The sequence below is a fragment of the Meleagris gallopavo genome, chromosome 1 (genome assembly GCF_905368555.1).
Source record: "Meleagris gallopavo chromosome 1, MGAL_WU_HG_1.1, whole genome shotgun sequence".
Classification (NCBI taxonomy): domain Eukaryota; kingdom Metazoa; phylum Chordata; class Aves; order Galliformes; family Phasianidae; genus Meleagris; species Meleagris gallopavo.
The window spans coordinates 44,804,453-44,823,479 of record NC_139404.1 but is presented as its reverse complement, the minus strand read 5'-3'; the positions used below and the strand labels follow the sequence as shown (position 1 = coordinate 44,823,479).

At 39.3% G+C, this 19,027-nt stretch overlaps 1 protein-coding gene across 1 annotated transcript in view; it reads left to right on the top strand.

Moving 5' to 3' along the window:
- Positions 1-19,027, top strand: part of FGD6 (FYVE, RhoGEF and PH domain containing 6) — a 67,732-nt gene that overhangs the window by 15,662 nt on the left and 33,043 nt on the right. The window contains exons 3-5 of the mRNA XM_085223216.1: positions 9,992-10,133; positions 13,081-13,148; positions 13,241-13,271. Coding sequence (XP_085079342.1) covers positions 9,992-10,133; positions 13,081-13,148; positions 13,241-13,271 — 241 coding nt within the window. The remainder of the gene's footprint in view (positions 1-9,991; positions 10,134-13,080; positions 13,149-13,240; positions 13,272-19,027) is intronic.

The following is a 19,027-nucleotide window of genomic DNA, read 5'->3' as shown; positions in this document are numbered from 1 at the left end:
CTTTGATGTACTGAACTTCATTAGGATTTTGAGGCATGCTTCTTAGAAGTAGTGTCACACCAGATAAATGTGGTGTTTAGTGACTGGCTGTGTTAGGGAAGTGTTGGTTTTTTTTGTTTGTGTCTTGCAACTGCGAAGTTCCTGCTCAGAAACTTTTAAAGGGAAACACTAAATCCCTAAAGTGTCTCTATAGCATTTTAAAATATTTTTCAAGCACACTGAGATTTAAATGCATGAAATACTTTTCAGGTGTTGAAGTCGTTCTGTTTGCATTTCAGTGTTAAAAAAATAATTCACTTAATAAAATTCAGAAAAAGTGAATATAATTTCCTTATGAGTAGAGGCCAAGCGTGTAGATTTTGGATTTCAGCTTCTTTATAGTTACAGCAGATTAGTTTCTGATCTGCAAAAGTCAGGTTCCTTGCTCTCCACCACCAGCTCCTTAGTTGCATCCACTTCTCAGCTCTCTCCTGTGCTTCCAGCTGGCTTCTGCTCAGGGAGGGATTTAAGTGCATCGTATATTCAGGAGCCATTACCCTGGGGCTGGACACCACTCTGGGATCTCCTTCTCTTTCCAAAGTTAGTTGTCCTTGGGCCTGGGAAGTACTCTATATTGTATTGTCAAGACAATTATTTCATAGTGCTAGGATAGTGCAGTGAAACTGCATGAAGGATAGGAAAGTGAATTTGTGTGGGGTGTATTGTCTCTTATTTTTTCTTTTTTGCAGGAGTCTTCATGCAAGTCTTTGTCTCCACAGTGTTGTTTTCCAATTGGAGGAGAAATTTTATGTAGCTTTGGGGTGATTTTCAGTCATACAGGCTGATAATTTAGTCTGCTATATCACTTGAAATAAAATACATATATTATAAGAAGAAGATACGTGATCTGGAACAATACTTGTATCTTCTAAAGCGCCCTGGGAGAATTATACCAAGCATTTTTTTTTAATGAGAATAAACAGGAATTTCTTTGCATTGAAAGAATTTTAACACATTCTTTTGCAAATGGGTTTGAGATGTGCTGATTTCATCTGTTTTTATGCTGGGACAGATTTGGAGACCCAATGCTGTCTTGTCAGATCCAAAGGACATAAGTTAATTGGAAAACCGTTTTTGTCCGAAACCAAGTCTATAATTCCCATGTGCAGTCCAGTCTTGAAATTGTTTGGAAAGCCTCAAGAAATTAAAACTACTCAGAATCTCCAAGATTGTCACAAAAGAAAATTTTTTGTCTTCTGAGTGGATTTGGTTTATCTTTCATTCTCTTTTGAAGGGCTTACAGTTAATGGATAGAAAGAAATAGGTGCAGCAAATTGACCTATACACCGTGCATGGTGAAACTTTTAACAGAATTTGAAGAGAAATGACAAAAGCTTTCTAATTTATCCAGTTTTACAAGTACATAGATGTTGTTTAATTTCTTGATGTTAACCTTTTATGAAGACCAGTTTGGGCTAGGTGTGTTGATGTGTATGAGGGGAGCAGTGGTGGCCAAGACAAAGCCAGCCCTGCTGAGATGTGCTTGCTGCTTGGTGGGCAAATCCCACTGCTGCTTCCAAAAAGCCATAGTGTGGCTCCTTATGTCACTGTTTTGTATGGTCTGGCAAACTCTGGTGTGTTAATCTTGGTTTACTTCCCATCCATATGCAGTAAAGAACCATTTTGAGTGTAAATGTTACCTATTACAAGCTTAAGGTTAAACTGCACTGTCATTCATTTCCCACCAAAGAAGCACTCTCTACAGATGGCAAAAATGCTGTAGCTGTGTTGTTTCCTGTTATAAAACAAGGATGTCCTCATCCTTCCTCCCAGTGACATCATATCAGGCTGGCGCATTGGCCTTGCAGGCCATGGGGAAGTGACAAGGCATTGGAAGGAGCGCCGAGGCCATCAGGCACGGAGCCACCTTTTTCAGCCCACTCCTTCTCATGTGGGTGTGGGAGCCTGAGTGTCACTCCCACAATCTACAAGGCTTTATTTTTCTTTCTGCTTTTACTCCATGGTTGCTTTTTTCTAGATTTCAGCATTTTTTCTACATGTTTTCTGTTCCTCAAGAAGAAGAAAGCTAACTCGATGCAGCATTTGTCACCTGATGCTGGCCTCACTCCCTGCATCAAGCACAAGCCTCCCTGTCTCCAGTTGCCAACAGTGCTATATGCTGCAGGTTCCCAACACGTAGTTTCAGAGAGTATCTCAGATGGGAATTGATGAAAGACCCACTTATATGCTCAAAAACAGCCTTTTCCTTGGGTTATTTTCAGCATTGGCTCAGAAAATGTGTTCGTGAAGCTCCTTAGTATGCTGTTATGTGTGGTGATATTTTAACAGCAGCAAGGTCTAAACTAATTACATATGTAAAACAGTAGGGTTTTTTGGCATAAAGTAAATGTTGGAAAACAAAATGGTCAAAATATTAACTTCAGTTTTTATTTAAATGTCAACAGTGATGTATTATTATGCATAATTTACCCCACATCTCTGTTTGTTCCATTGTTTTAATGAACAGACTTAGTGAACTGCTTGCAGCAACCCTGTCTCAATGCCCTAGACAAAATTTAGATTAAGGAATGCAGCTCTGTTTAGATACTGGAATCCAAGAAGTTCCTTTTTAAAAACATTAATTTTACTCAAGTTTTAATTTTCCTTGATATTATTCTCCTTGTGCTTATGTAAAACTATTTCACCCAGTTAAGCAAAAGTGGACCAACTAAAACCATAAACTCCAGGTGCATGTGAGTAGACAAAAGGAACCATCAGTTCAACAGCTCTGGCCTGAGTTGAGGATCTCAGTGATTTAAAATGCAAGTTGATATTTTTCTTTTCCACATATTTTTCTATTCCTGGGGATCAGATGTTCTGTGTTGATTTTGAGATGAACTGAAAAGTTTAGGAAAAGCGTCAAAATCCCACTCTTCTGATCTGTGTAAAATACTGGAGGAAGAGAGAGCACAAGTCCAACCTTGCAAACAACTCAGTGATTCTTTGCAGTGAGTGTGTGCTGGTTTCAACCAAGCTACTCCATCCAGTGTTTTTCAGCAGGCTGCCCAGGAAGCCGTGCCAGCTAACATGCATGCAGACAGACATGTGTTTAAGAGTTAAGTCATGCTATGTTTATTTTAGCTGTAAGTCACTAGTTTTTGAGTACTCTGATATTTAGCTTTCTTTCGTCATCTTGGAAGTATCTGACATGTAAAACTTGCCCTCCAGTAAGCTGTGCGTTATTTTTAAATAGAACAAACAACATTTTGAAGAAGAGTGTTACAGCCCCGATTTCAGAAGTAGTAAGCAAAAAAGTCACAAAAATAATGAACAATCACAAATGATGGACTTTGATTTTAGTGGATGAAAAGTAGTCAAACACTGGAATTTCACAGTGGTCCTAGCAAGGTATGGTCAGTTTTTTTTAGAGTAATATTGATAGGAATTTGTGGTGGAAGTTTCCCCTTTCCAACTTGATGTGCTTAGTTTGAGATTTTGTCACAGTTTTCTAGAAGTCTCTTCAGTGTGTGCTGGGCTGGTGTGGTGGTTTCTCTATCTCCTTTTTTTTTTTTTTTTTTAAATGTGTCTGGAAAAGTTAAGTATTGTTTTCTTCTCCTGGTGCTGCTGTCCTTTCCCAATAAGCAGTTCTCACTGGGGTCTGTGTTTTGTATGGGTGAGTGAAGATGAGGAGCAAGTCTTAACTATAAATGATGCTCTGTACTGTTTATTAGCACTTCCACGCCCAGAGCTTTTCTGAAGGCTTTGGCCATTTCATAGTGACAGCTGCAAATCCAGAAAGTGTTCTGGAAATGGGGGCTCAGAAATGGTATTCACCATAAGCAGAAGTGAAAAGCTGCATATAATGCAAAGACTTCACACTTTACCCACCTTTGAAGGTGAGAAATAGCTGACATTTTTGGGTGGTGACAGGAGGAACTGATGGAGTGAGTCCTTCCCCTATGCAAGCCTCAAGGCAGGGGTTTAAATCCGTGCATTTTACTGCTGTGTTTCACTGCCCAGTACAAAGGCTGAAGGCTGGCACATGGCACTGGGGTTGGTAATGCCCCGCTGAAACTTCACAGAGTCCTTTGTTGCACAGCAATCTCTCACAGCAGCTCAGGCAGAGGCAGGGTGATCTGACTGCATGCTCTGCTGCTTGTGAATGTGGGTAGATGAATCGAGGTTCTGCGGGTCTCCGAGATGTGGCCGAAGCTGTTTTGGTTCCTCTATCAAATTGATCACCGAGTCATGTCAGAGAATGCTTTTCTCTGAGACTTTTAAAACGGAGACCTCTTTTTTATACACAACTTTTCTGTGGTGATCGTAGAAGCATCTGAAGCATGTGTGTGTGTTTATGCAGAGCTGCACATGGAGCAGGGAATTGTCAACAAACGGTCGGGCAGAGCAGAAACTGAGAAACGCTGCCAGGCCATAGGAGGTTGCCTGTGGCCGGGGGCGGCCTCCTGGCCTCATGGGCCTCTGGTGACATCGGCACTGGATACAGATGCCTTGCTTATTTGTTCTTGGAATGAGAATCAGTTTTTTTTTTTTTTTTCCTTCTTGCAGAGGAAAGAAATAACGACTGTCCTGACCTTGAGAGAATGACCACACAAATAAACGCTGCTGGCTGTGAGCGCTGGGATGGCCCAGTGCCTGCAGATCAGGTGCCTGCCATGCACAGTCAGCTGCTGGTGGGACAAGCCAGATCCCTGCCCTGAAAATCTAGGAGTTAGCAGGGGCAGATCAGGGGTAAAGGCCAGGATAAAATGGCTGTTCCTTGCATAAAACGCTTCCACGTGTGGCTGATCAGTCAGAGGCAGGTTAATTCTGCTTTCTGTCTGTGATCATTGAGGAACAATTTGGTAATTGTATCCTTAAAGTTCCCTAGCCAGCCTGGAGAGAACAGACCAGAGTAATTATAAGTGAGGCAAATAGTCATTGATCTTGTTTGCTTACCATTTTTTTTTGAATTTTTATGATGTTTTATATACTGATTTTTTCCTTAGCATTGTCATCTGTGGAAGAACAGATCACGGGAATAACTGATGGATCTTAAAGGAGTAATCTGTTCAGGTAGTCTGAAAAATCACAGAATCGCAGATTGACATAATTGTAGGGGCTGGAAAGGACCTTCTTGAGATCATCAAGTCCAACTCCCCTGCAAAGTAGGCTCCCTAAAAAGGTTGCACCCGTCCAGGTGGATGTAGAACGTCTCCAAAAGACACTCCATTACCTCTCTGGGCAGCTTGTTCCAGTGCTCTGTCACTCTCACTGTGAAGATGAATAAATAAATTAATAAATAATAAAGAGTGAGAAAAGGCAGATCGAGCTGCCTGCTGTGCTCCCTAGTGTCAAACCTATAAAAACTGCTAATCTGTTGCCTTTTTTTCCTTCCTATTAGTTCCAATAATACCAAGAACTTAATGAAACCATTGAATTGTCATCGGGCGGAATGAGTGGTGTAACTTCAAGCAACTTTGTAAAATGCTTTTGGGATTACATGTTGCTCTGTCTCTAGCTGCAGAGAGGCACCATTTTGGGCAGAAGTGAGCCCTTGTAGCTTGTCTACAAAAAGGCAAGCTGTGCCGAGAGCTTGTAGCCACAGCAGTTCCTATGGCAGTTCTAGCACTGCCCACCACACTAGAGAGGAAAGACATGAAGTCAGCTTGAGCTCTTCCCATCCATGCACCTGCTGTTAACCCAAGAGGTGACAGATGCAGTAGGAATAACTTAAAATAAGTAAGCAACTTGGCCCAGGCTGTGAGTTCATCCTCGCTTGCTGTTCTGGCATGCCTGAGTGAGAAACAAAAAAGCATGGAGACATGAAAAGGACAATGAAGCTGTTCCGTAACAGCTAAGATGGTTGATAGTCACTGTCATCAGAGAATATCAAGTGTAAATGATGAGATTATGGTAGATTACAGTCCAGAAAACGAAATACAAGCTAAAGTTGTCTTCTTCAGGATAATAATTGCCTTCTAAATGATTTGGGAACCAGCACAGAAATATTTATTGTGACTTCAGGCTATGATGTCTTATGCAGGTCCTAAATGAGCACTGCCTGAAAGCAAGGCCTCAGGCTTGTTTGGAGCTTTTATCATAATACAAATAAACAGAACAGCCACCAAGCTCTTCCAGACAGAAAAATAAATCCTATCCTGATCAACATAAACATCTGAATCTACAGTTCCAGTCTGTTTAAACAACTTGTTAAAAAAAAGATGCTGGTGATTTAGGTTTTTTTGATGTTTTTTGCTTGTACAAGCCTCACTGAATAATGGAATAGCTTCATTTGTAAAACTGCGAACTGTGAAACTTCCAGATGTGTTTTTTTTTACATGAAAGAAAGATATGTGAAAGTGAATGCTTGCAGTTTTAAGTTGCACTATTTTGATGTAGGGTTTTTTGGTCGTGTTTCAAGCCAGGAAGTACATGATTTACTTTTCAGCTGGCAATTCAGGTGGCAGTTGTGTAGGTTTTGAAAGTTTTATCTTGCTGTATGTCTGACTAAGACTATCAGCTTTTGTTTCATTAATGTTTATTATTGCATTAGGAATGTACAGCGCAGTGCATATGCTTCATCCCATAAACTGCTCGATTCAAAAAAAAAAAAAAAAATTAGCATTTATTTCATTTTAAGTGTCAAAAAAGGCCTGCATCTATATTTAGGTAGGTTGCTCACATGGTATGACAAGATGTTCTTACTCAGTGGGCAGCACAGTGAGCTGGCACTGATGGTGTTTCACATGACTGATAATGCAGAAGTTTCTCTTGGTAGGACAAAGAATCGTGATGAAGTGGGAGCAAGATAGAGATGGGTATTTGGGGGATACTGTGAACTGATGATAGAGCTGTTTAAAAAATAACCGCTAGGCATGCCTGTGCTATTATGTGTCCAAACCTGTCTACAGGCTACAAGGAATTTCATTCACTCCAGAAACAATTTTAAGGAAACCATATAAATACCATACTAAAGAGGTAAAAATACAGAGAGAATATGCAGTATATACAGAGTTATTTTACGTCTCTTCTGATAAAGCAATGTTTATGATGAGAGATTGAGGACAAGCACGTGTTCTCCCACACGTGTCTGCTAAAGGCCAGGCCACGTAGGGACACTGTCACAGCCTTTTTAGTAGAGGACAAAGCCACAGAGTGTATCTGCCCACATTCACAGTATTGCATTCGATCTCTGAACGTGCAGCTTGTTTGATTCCAGAAATTGTCTATTGTGCCTTTCGACCATTTGTCATCTGCTCATCCTCTGTGGTTCTGTCTTACAAAAAAATAAAATAAAAAAATTATAATAACACAAAACAAATCACTCAAAAGATAAGTTTATCAGGTGGAAGAACCTGAGGGATGCATTGAACTGTGAGCTGAAGAAATACAGTATGAAGATGAACAGGAGTTGTGCTGAGGCGCTTTGGCTCTTGGGGAGATGCAGTAAGAAAGACTTAGTGGATCAGTTTCTCTCAGCAATCAGAGTTTCCTTTACAGGAATAGCAGGTGCATGTGCACCACGAATTCAAGAAAGGAATTAATGTGATTCACAGGAAGAAGAAAGTACATATGCTGAATGGCTCTAATCTGCAGACTTACTAAACATCCTAAATCATCTGTAGTTAATTATTAAAAACTTCAAGTTATGCAGCTTAATCTTGCATTTTGGAAATTATTCACCTAACATAAGTCAAATATTTAATCCTCATGATGAGGATCAAATGATGACTGGGTTATGATGGATCCTAGTTTCAGGAAATTAAAATAAATACGAAGGGTAGGGAAAAGAAGGCAAGAAGATGTCTATTGACTAAGGTAAATGTTAAATGAATAGGAGGCTAAAAATTGAATTCCATTGTGGTAAGAGATAAACTGCTGAATATACTTCACAGTTGAAAAAATAATTCCAGACTACATCTAGATTCAGTACTAGGTGTGAGAAGTAAAACTAGATAATTATATAGTAAAGAAAGAAATAACAGGAATTGTTTCTTTTGCAGGTTTAGAATCAAGCAGGAGGATAGATCTGCTTTTGGAATGTTGCAGGTTAAATAAAGATGAATATCGCCTGCAAAATAAAAGGATTGGAGATGGCATCTGCTAAAACTAAATGTTTTCAAGCTCATGGGTCATGGGACTGTGAATTGAAGTAGACAAGGAATTTTCTGAAATGCTGAAGCTAACAACTGGAAATTGTAGAGCCCTGATAGTGCAGCTGCAGAGGGAGCTCCACAGCACAGTCTTTGCTTTTGCCCTCCTGGAGCCTCTGCAGGAGCCATTCCTGGCATCCTCTGCACCAGGGCTCTCTGGTGACCACTCACTGCTGCATGAAGTCAGTGATTTCTAAGCTGAAACACCTGGCTGTATCCTGGGGTTGTCTCAGATTCTTGTCTGGACTCAGTGATGATCTTTTAGGCTCTTCTTCCCCTTCCCCAGTTCCGAATACGGGAGACAATAAGTACTTGGGTGTTTCCCTAGTCCTTCCTGTCTTGTTTCAATAGAGCCGAGTTATTTTAGTCTTTTCTGTGTCTTCGTGGCTGACCAAGGTCTGTCCACAGGCCAGCTTATCTTGTTTTCATCTCTAAATATCTGTCCATTTGCAATCAGCTTTTGTTTTTTAGACTGCCTTGAGCATTGGCTAATCAACACCTTGTGGTGGCTGCCAGAGCATCCTCGCACAGCTGTGTCCTTTACTTCAGCAGCCACCTCCCATGGGATCCACACTGACATGTTTTCTTTTAGGTAGCACTCGTGTTTGGAGAATGGCCCTCCATCTCTGCTTGTTAGTGATTCAAAGTTAGGAAAATAACAATAAGTCTCAGCCATGCGTATGGTGTCTCAGGACATCTATGGGAAGAAATGGGTAGCTGTGAGAAATGATAGCTGCACAAATCATGTGTTGGTCAGTATACTAACATTTGTGTGTGATGGCTAGAACAGCCTTGGAGATAAGGTTTCTGGATTTGCTTTATGTTTGGCAGAACAGCTGATTGCTTTTATTTCATATTACAATAAGCTTGTGGTATCCCAGCATCTTTTTGTAAGCTTTCAACACTGGCTTCATGAGTTTCAACGCTGCTTAATTGTAATTTGCAATTTTTAGATATTCTTAAGGATTAAAAATGGGAGCCCAGGAATTTGATGTGCTAAACATGACTTTGTGAAAGCTTCAGGTTCTACTTTCTCTAGCCATTTCAGTTTCTTCTTTAGTTTTCCCTACCCCCTCTTATTTTCTTCTAGAAATGGATTTCTCTGTTAAAGTTGTCAAGGCTAGTTAGAGGAAGAAGGTAGTGTGCCTGTCTCATACAATTTCTGTGTTGCGAATATAGCTGAAGTTGATGAGAAGAGACCTCTATAATCTTTGTAAAGCAGCAGAACATGCTTATATTTTATAGCTTTGACAGCTACCCGGAAGGTAGCTCTCAGGAATGGGAGATTTAAATCAAAAGTTTCTACTTTTTTTTTTTTTTTTTTTTTGAGAATTATTGGTCCATCCCTGATGCACATGTGTAGCTAGTTTATGCAGTGATGATAAATAACCTTGTATACATACATGCATCTAAAATGAGACAGAAAGCTCCAACCTGAGTACTGCATCTGGATAAGTCCCATTGTTTTGAGAGAGGGATGCAAAACAACTACGCTGGTTCCTTATCCTTCTGGCACACGGTACAAACATTACACCATAGATGGTTGTAGCAAAAAGAGAATACTTATCAAATTTGCTGTCAAGTAAACTCTGAAGGACAAAAATAAGATAAATACTCAAAAATTCCTGTGGCATTTGGCTGCTGTTAGTGAGCACTGCACAAATACCAACTTAGATAAAATATTGCAGAGTTGGGGGTCCTCTGTGGAAAATGCTACCATTGTTATCACTGTCTTCAGATGATGTGCTACTGCTCTTAGTGCTTCTGATACAAAGCACATTAGTTGTTGTGGGGTAAAGCAGAAGCTCTACCTCAGTAATACGTGGTATTTTTCTCAACTGTTTATACTTTAATTTTAGATCCTTAGAAGAGCACCATGATCATCCTGGCATGGTAATAGGAGATCTTCAGTCAGATGAGGAAGATATCATGAACAGTTCTGATGAAGATGATGACACAAATTCTGATTCCAGCAAAGGGGAGCCTGATTCTCAAGATCAGGTATCTTTTCGTCTTTATCTTCTGCAGCTGCTCCTCACTCCTGTGCTGTTTTCTGAGAACCTGTTGAGGTATTTTCAAGTAAAGCATTGAGTCAACGTGACTAGATATATTCAATTTCTCCATTTTTATTGTTTCGTGTGCTATTTACAAAACTTTGATTTGTGTACATTATCCTAATGTTAAGAGACCTAGTTTATACATATGCTCTTGGAAAGTGTGTTGCTCAGCATGTTTGTTCTTTGTCTTTCACTGAGCTGCAGTGCTGCCTACCGTGCCCCTCTAATAATTACATTCCCAGGTGTATATTTACAGATCTTCATCTTTAGAATGATCAGGACTGTAAATACATTTTAAGGAGACTGTCTACTCACAGATCCTTGAATGCATCATGTCTCTCATGCACTGAATGTAAAATTGTTTTGTTTGTCAGCATTGGCAAAGCCCAAAGAATGGAGCAAGAGGAAGGTTGAAAGGTCCAAAGACCTCCTTCTGAAAAATCTCTTAGAAGTTGCAGTTTTGCATAGGTGGTCCATTATCAGGAGGTTGGCCATGTAATGAAGGCTGTGTTTCAGTCACCACTTCTGTCTCTGCAGGCAGCTTTCTCTTCTAAGGTCATCAGAGGAGAGTGAGCCATAGTTGTCAACTTTCTGCTAACTTCTGCGAATGGCAGATCAGAATGATTGCCTCTCTTTTAATCTTATTTCCTAGTTTGTTGCATTTTTAGGAGTTCTTTTTTGTAGTCCTAGAAGTTCTGACCCCAGCATGCCTGTAGAATATTGCCTTTTCTCAGCAGCAGTCCTGGCAGCTTTGGTGTTGCTTCATCTCCTTGCAGGTGAAGGGTTGTTTCCTATAGTGGTAGACTTCTATTTGATTCCTTTCTGGGAAGGAAAAAAAAAAAAAAAAAAAATTATTAAAATGAGATATTTTAATGCTGGAAAAGAAGATTTGATGATGTGGTATCAGGTCTGAATTTTACTTTATAAGACTTGCTGATCTGTGTGCCCCTAGAAATGCCCTCAACCTTCCGTGACAGAGTTTTTTAGAAAAATGTTCCTGTTAGGAGGTTTCTCAGACAGGTTTCATGGACGTGCACAGCCACCAAGTAATTCAGAGCTCACTGTGAAGCATCTGCTGGTCGGCTCACGCCAGCCAGCTTGTGGCACGTGCAGCCAGCAGCTGGGGATTAGCAGCAACCCGCTCCTCGCTTCCAACTTCCTCACAGCTCCTGCAGCTGCATGAGAGAATGAAGCAATCCCTGCCGTGGCCTTCAGCTGGTTTTGTTTTTGTTTTTCCCCACCACAAGCATCTGGGTGTTTTGATGCTTTTTGCCTGTTAGAGAAGTGACAAGGCTCCCTTCCAATAGTGTGGCTGAGAGGGAGCCCAGTTCTGATCTTTCTAACTTATACTCCTCCAGGCTCAGAGGATCTTCTGGCTGAACAAATGCCAAGTGGTCTTTTCAGTGCCAGCTGGTACATGAAAAGGCTTCCAAAGGGAGCTGAAAATGGACTGTGATGTTACATGTTGTAGTTGTTTAGCATTAACATCTTGTTCTCAAAATACTAATTTTCATCTAATTTGCAACTGCCAGAAGCACAGCAATACCTTGCTTTGCATAATGGAAGTGTTTGTGAATTCAGTCTTGCTGTGAATGTATCAGCTGTGCTGTCTGAAATGTCACTGAGGCTTGAGGATGAGCACTACAGCCCTGCCTTCATCTGATTGACCCTCACTGGATAGATCTTAGTACTTTTTGGAAATCAGCTTAATTTTTGAAGTAAAATCCTAGTGTGTATATAAAATAAATAAAATATGTAATATATTTAGCATATGTGAAATACAACACTGGATTACTGAGTTTAGAAGTTAATTTAGCAATTTGGGACTGATAATTGCATTTAAATTAAGAACAATGTTAAGAATTATAACCATAGCTGAATCTTGCAGCATTAGGGCTTATGAGACAAAATTCCATATATGCTGTGCTACTGAGGCCTGATTTTCAAAATAACTGTTTAATGGCTGTACCTACTATATTCAATACTGCCTCCCCACAACTTTGATTGTGTGTGTTTTCTGTACCTCGTGATGCCTCAGTCCTCCTCATCCGTGCTTCCTTCGCAGCCCATTGAAATGGAAGCCTGAATACGTAATAGATGTAGTGACAGCTGGCAGTAGAGAGGCATATGGCAAACCATGAGAGCTGTGATGAAAACAGGTGTATTTTATCTGAAGGAAATTATGCATGGGAGTTATTGTGCAGAAAAAAAATAATTGCATCTTGGCACCTACCTCCTTTTGCTTTGCTATTCCTGTTCATTTCTATCTGGCATTGAACAATAGCCTTGATTTTTGGAAGCTGTATTTGTGTATGTGAAAACCAGCAACATCTAAACTATGTCACAAGTAGATTATAAGGCTCACACAACTTCACAGTAAGGCTGCTTCTTATTCTAGCAACTTGTTTAGTAAATTATCAGAAGCTGACTTTTCTATTCTGTGGTGACATCTTTTTCTTCTCATCTTTTTCAATAAAGTCTGTGTTTCTTTTAAGATGTTTGAGAAAGCCATTTGAGTTTACTGCAAATACTACTCATGCTGTAATAATCAGGAAAAAAAGTGCAATATGCACTTATTATCCATACTTCACTACTTTCACTAACCAATAATTGTCACTTCCTACTGCTTCATTCATTACGGTGGCAGTTCTTCCTGTAACAATTAAGTAGAAAGGCTGACAATTATATAAAAACTGCTGCTAACAATTAGTGTTATTTCTAGCTACAAGTTAAATTGATTTTCACATGGATTCAGGAAAGGCAGGAGATTTCAAAAGAATATAAAACACTTATTACACTTATTATTATTAGAAATAATTACTGAATAATCATGTTGGATTTGAGGAACTACTAGCCTGAAATAATAGTATAATATACAATTTTATTTGCAGGGCAAGGCAGCTGGAAAGAAGACAAAAGTTTACCATATTGCCAAGGAGATCATGAGCTCAGAGAAAGTGTAAGTGTCAATGCTAAGCTGAACAGCTTCTCAGTTTATTTTAATTGGGCAGTTTAGATTTAACTGTCTGCTTTTTCTTGCTTTTCTGATAGGTTTGTGGACGTGCTAAAGCTCTTACACATTGTAAGTATAAAAAAAATTGTTCTGTTGAAGTTTAGTGTTTTGGTTTTATTGTAGTGAATGTGATTTTTTTTTTTCCCTGCAGTGTCTGCATAATTTAAAATTCCTTTTTTTTTTTTTTAATAATGGATGAATAATGGATGAATGATAACTGTGTCTCCTTTATTAACATATACAGTCTTCCTGCTGAGTTGGGAGTACTGCTTGAATACTTAATATGGATATATATCCATATATGTTAAGCAGCACCATATTTATAAGCCAATTTCTACCACAGCAATCTAAATAGAATCTTTGGTTAGAATGATTTTTAAAGTAAAGGGGAGAGGAAGAGACCAATTTGCCATTAGAAATAGTAAGTAAAAATATGCATTATTTAGATAACCTAATTAGATAGTTTTCTCTTGCATCCATCATATGGCATACTTTTTTAGGCTGCAGCCTTTGACAGGTGCTTGTTTTCTGATAGCAGCTGTGACTGCAGTACACACAACATAATGTCCACAGCAAGGGTTAAGTATTTAATCCTCGTTTATGCAAACCAGTCATGTGTTAAATGTGCTCTGTAGAAGATGAAAAAAATAGCAAATTAATTAGCTTTAGCTTTCTCTAGCTTCATTTGATAAGATTTCTATCAACTTCTAAGTAATATCTATTTGTACCATTTTGCCATTCTATGAAGTACAAGCACAGTGGTTTTTCCTGCCAGAAGTAGTTCCATTACAAACAGATGAGTTTGTCCATGTTGGTCTCTTGAGAAGCATGTTCTGTGAAACTGGGAACAAAGACTCTTATGTATGCATGTATACAGTGCTGTAATATGGAGATCTTCAAGGAAACAAAAAAATCCCACAGCACTTGCTGATTCCTCTTCTGCCTTCCATTTTTGTAATTGATTAGTAATTGAGCCTGTTCAGGCTTGATTTTCAAATGCTAGGTCAGGCAGTTGTGGCCAATGTATAATTTATTTTCAACATTATTTGTAGTGGAGAACTCAAGTCTAAATGCTGATTAAAGGAAGATAATTGTTCTAATGAGTATAGACAATTTTTAAGCTATATGTTTTTAATTATCATATTTTTCCAACATCAGCTTATGTTTCAAAGGTGTCTTCACTTTCCAGTGTGCCAGTTTTTGAAAATTCAGCTTCAGGTAACATGTATGGTATTTACTGGAGCAGGTTTCCCAGCAGAGCAGTTGATGCCCCATGCCTGTATGTGTTAAAGAGACATCTGGGTAAAGCCTTTGGAAGCAAAGGCTGTCCATGTAGAGGACACAGACAGAGGAAGAATGTGGGAGAAGGAAGATAGTAGGGACTTAAGGAAGTTTCTGGTGTAAGCTTAAGGTCGTCCAAACGTTGTAAACATCCAGTGTTGTGTGGGTGTGTGTTTTGTTTTGTTTTACTGGATAGCTCACATGAAACCAGTATGCTAGTTTGTAACTGGCAAGTACCAACAGGTTAGAAATGTTTCTGTCGGCTAGAAGTAACAATCAGCATGTATTGGACATAGCCTAATGGAGGAGACTGAGAGACTTTCCAAATTGGAAACATAGGCTCTGCCCACACTAGGCTACTTTATGAATAGTGAAGAGTAGGTCTTTGCTGAGTTTGTCAGATAAGTCTCCATTACGCCTTCAGTACCCTCTGCCAGGGTTCAAGTAAATACCTGAAATGTAGTGACTAATTGTGCTGATTCTGTTCAGTCTGTATTACCAAAGCCAGTTCTGCAGATAGCGGCTCTTACTACAGCCAGGGAACAGAACTGTTGATGCTTGAAGAATTTGAAGTAGAACCTAAAGATGTTGAGATGGTGGGAATGTGGTTGCAAACTGGTTACAAGCACCACTGATTTTTTTAGAGTTTTTTTTTTTTTCTTTCTTTTATATTAATACAGTCGTGTTAGGTGGTGCAGCTCCTCTGGACTGTCAGGGTGCCTCTCTGGACACTGCTGTGCTTTGTGAGTATGCCTGCCTTCTTCTGCTGAAGGCAGACTACAGAAGATCTCTACAAAATGATAAATGCTTGGAGACATTTCTATACCATGAAGTAAGCCAGTCACAGTAGAGATAATGTACTTTAACTGGCTTGGTACAATGGTGCTTTCTCACATGGGTTTGCTTGAGGGAGGAATCGAACATGAGTTGCAATCTTGAATTCCTTGCACTTCTGTAATTATTGTAAATCTGTTTTAGTGGATGAGACTCAAGTAGAATGCTCAGAAACTCCAGAAAACAAAGGGACTTAAATCAAAACAACACACCTGTATGCATCTTTGTGAGTTGTGGCCCATGTGTAGTTTCTGGGGGGCTGAGAAGTGAGAAGTGTTACTTTTTCTCTAAGGGCACTCAGAGAAAAAGAAAGGAGCTGTGAGCTGGATGTGAGACGTGAGGGAATAGGGCACGTTTCTGGGTGGGAGTAATGTAGGGCCAGTGCTCTTTGTGCCTCTTTGTCATGGAATTCTTTGGGAATGCTTTGCTTTGCACAAGTGAGAGAGCTCCTTAAGCCACCCCGTCACCGTAAAGGTGTACTGCTTGGCCTAGTTACTGTCAGCTCTTTTATCCATTTTTTTCCTATATAAGAACAAATATGTATGTGTGTGTGTGTATGTGTGTCTGTATATATGTAAATATATGTTTGGTCTTTTTTCCCCCAAACCCACTACTCTCTTTTTTCTCCTTTTCTTTTAGATTTTTCCCCTTCCTGCTGTGGTATGCTAGTGAGGTTTCTGATCCAGCAAGTAAATGTGCTTTTTTGGATGGGTCCTTCTTATGCAAAGCTCAGTGTGCTTCTTTGTGCTACCTTAGAAAAGGAAAGCTTAGGCCTGCAAGCTTTTGCCTGAGCCTTTAGGTCAGTGCTTTCAACTTGCATCCCAGTTCTGTCCTTATTAGGACTCTGAGAGCCAGAAGGAGGTTGTCAGGAGGCACCTGCAACTTTTCTGCAGCCACAAGGTCACCCTCTTTTTGCAGCAGGCAGATCAGAGGTCAAACATCTTTCTATTTTCTGTTCTGTGTCCTTACAGAGGCACTTAGAAGAATGGGAAATTTTGGTTTGTTATGTTTCCATTTTCAGAAAACATTTGCAAAATTAGATATTAAAAAAAATACAAGTTTCTCAACCTCTCAGTTTTTTTTTTGGTTTTTTTTTGCCAACTTTGATATTTGACTGGTCTGAGGTGAAAACATGATAAATTTTTAGTCTTTGAAGTGGTTTAGAATTTCTGACTGAGGCATTTGACAATGAATTGCAGCTGTCATTATCTTCTTGAAAAACCTGATGAAATAGTTTTGATTTGGAAGGAAACATTGGTCCATTATCCACTCTTGCTTGAAGTCGCGTTCTTAGAATATGTCATGGTCAAAGAATTGTTGTAAAAATAGCTACATTATGTTATTAAAAACTTGTAAATGATTTTATTGAGAAAAGGTATGGAATTCCTTGTCAGTTTTCCAGAAGCAACCTCATGGATTTGTAAGATGTCATGATCCATGCTTATTCACGATCTTTATTAACTATAATGTTGTAGTTAAGATTGCCTAGTTATATTTTGCTTTGAATATGTGTTTTGAAATCTTCAAGTGTATTCCTGGCAGCCCTGTTACAGTTTGTCACAGTGCAGCAGACTGGCTGCTTCTTGGAATGCAAACAGGGAACTTTGCTCCTTTCCCCCGTAGGATGTGTGCGTGTGTTCCTTGAAAAGCGTCCAAGTGCAAAGATATTTTTCTCCTTAAATTAAACTGATATTTGAGCTATCCGCAGGTGTATTTAGCTGGAGTTATACTTCAGAAGAAGAGATTATGGCTTATTTTTGCTTTGCTGATGGTATGTTCTAGGAGAACTGATCCAAGATGAATATTGGTGGAAACCTTAGGAGTAAAACATGTAGCCAAATTTAGATCATGTTGTTCTTCTTCTTCCTGTTAAATGCATAAGAAAGTTTAATTTCATCCACTTTGACTTGTCTTCCTTCAGATGTTAGATACCGGCAGGTGCAGTTAATCAGTCAGCAACTGAGTGGGAATTTAGACCCGTTAGTAAATAGTTAAACATCTACTTTTGCTCCTTCTTTGCTGAGATGGGCAGGTTGCTTGGCTTTGCACTGGAATCCTCCAGTGGAAAGAGAGGAATTGTGACTCAGGGCCTTTGCAGAAGGGAAGTGCGTGGGCTGGGCATAGATGATTCATAATGGGGTCAGAATTTTTCAGATATCACTGCTGTTTGCTTATTTAAGGAAACTGTATTAAAGGAGGGGTTGAAGGAAAGAGTGTCAAGCAGCAACAGCAATGTTGGTATCCTTCTTCTGTTTAAAAAGTGGAACAGCTCTAGCAGGGGGGTATACTGATAAAATAAATAAAACTTTCTGAGGTTTTTGAGTTGAGAATGTTTTATCAGGCATTAATTCAGCAAAAAGACATACTCTCAGCAGCCTTTAAAACTGCTTGAACTAGATTTTCATATGGACAAGTACCCAGTGGGCTGCTGTCTTAGTCTAGAATGAATGAGATTATTTTTGGTTTGGGAAGAACTTTCCAGGGATGGTTATGGATGCCATCCTCTTCAAGTGTCTGAGTGAAGACAATTGCCCTAAATTGCATAAATAGCATGGACTAGTGGGAGGTGTCCCTTCCACTAGGAGGGGGGTTGGAACTAGATGATCTAAAAGGTGCCTTCCAACCCAAACCATTCTATGATTCTGTGATTACCACTGGACCCGAACATAATGTAGAAACTCTAACCCAGTAGTTCAAAAAGCAGTTTCCAGGAAGTGTACAACAGCCTCTCATCTTCTGAAAAGAAATAGTAAGCTTGAAAATGTATGAATCATCCCAGTTTCAGATTCATAATCTCTTGTTTTGTGTCATACAACATATGAAATATATGGGCCAGAGTTGCAAGCGGTGTTTTTTAGTGAAATAAGCACATTCCAAAGCATGGCAAAGAATTTTATGAGTATTCAGAAGGCTCATTTTTAATTATAAAACCTTGCTTTAAAATTAAGTGTGGTGAATTGCTGCATTGCTTCCAACACAGTAATTTCTGGGACAGCTCAGGTGGCCGTCTTTGAACAGACTGAAGAAAGCAGTGCTTGTCAGCAGCGTTATGTTAGTACTGAATGCTAAATATCTTTGTAATATGAGCCACTTTTTGTAGGTACTTATGGATATCAGAGCAATGTGTGTATTATTCGCAGCAGTGGTTCTGTTTTTATTCTGGTTTTATAAATCTGGTGCACGGATTTAGTTTTAGAAGGAATTAGGTGCTGATGTGTTAAATTGGTATTCCTGTAATTTCTAATTTTGAAGCCACTTGTATGTAAGAAAGGAACTTTCCCATATAAAAAAAAAAAAGAACTTGACTGAATAGCTTCTGCCATTTGGAGTAAAATTTCAGATTTTACTATTTAAATTAATATATTTTACGTTTAGTAATCAAAACAGACCCGCTGTAGGTTCTGGTCCTTTTAGATGAGAAGTTACTTTCTGGGAAGGCGATACTGGAATGGCAGCACTGCCATTTGTTTGGCTTTCCTACCCCTTCTCCTGTTGATAATGCTCTCCGCATTCACCTCCCAGGTTTATCTCAAGATGAACTTGGCATGACAGTTACTTCACACTGCCAGGTTATAAATAAATCTTAATATGATTACAGTGACAAATACATTGCGCCGCCTCTGAAGTGGAGACTTGATAATTCCAAAAAAGAAGGGGAAAAAAAGCTCTGAAGTTTATCGCCTTTGTTGTTCAGCAGTCTGGTTTGCATC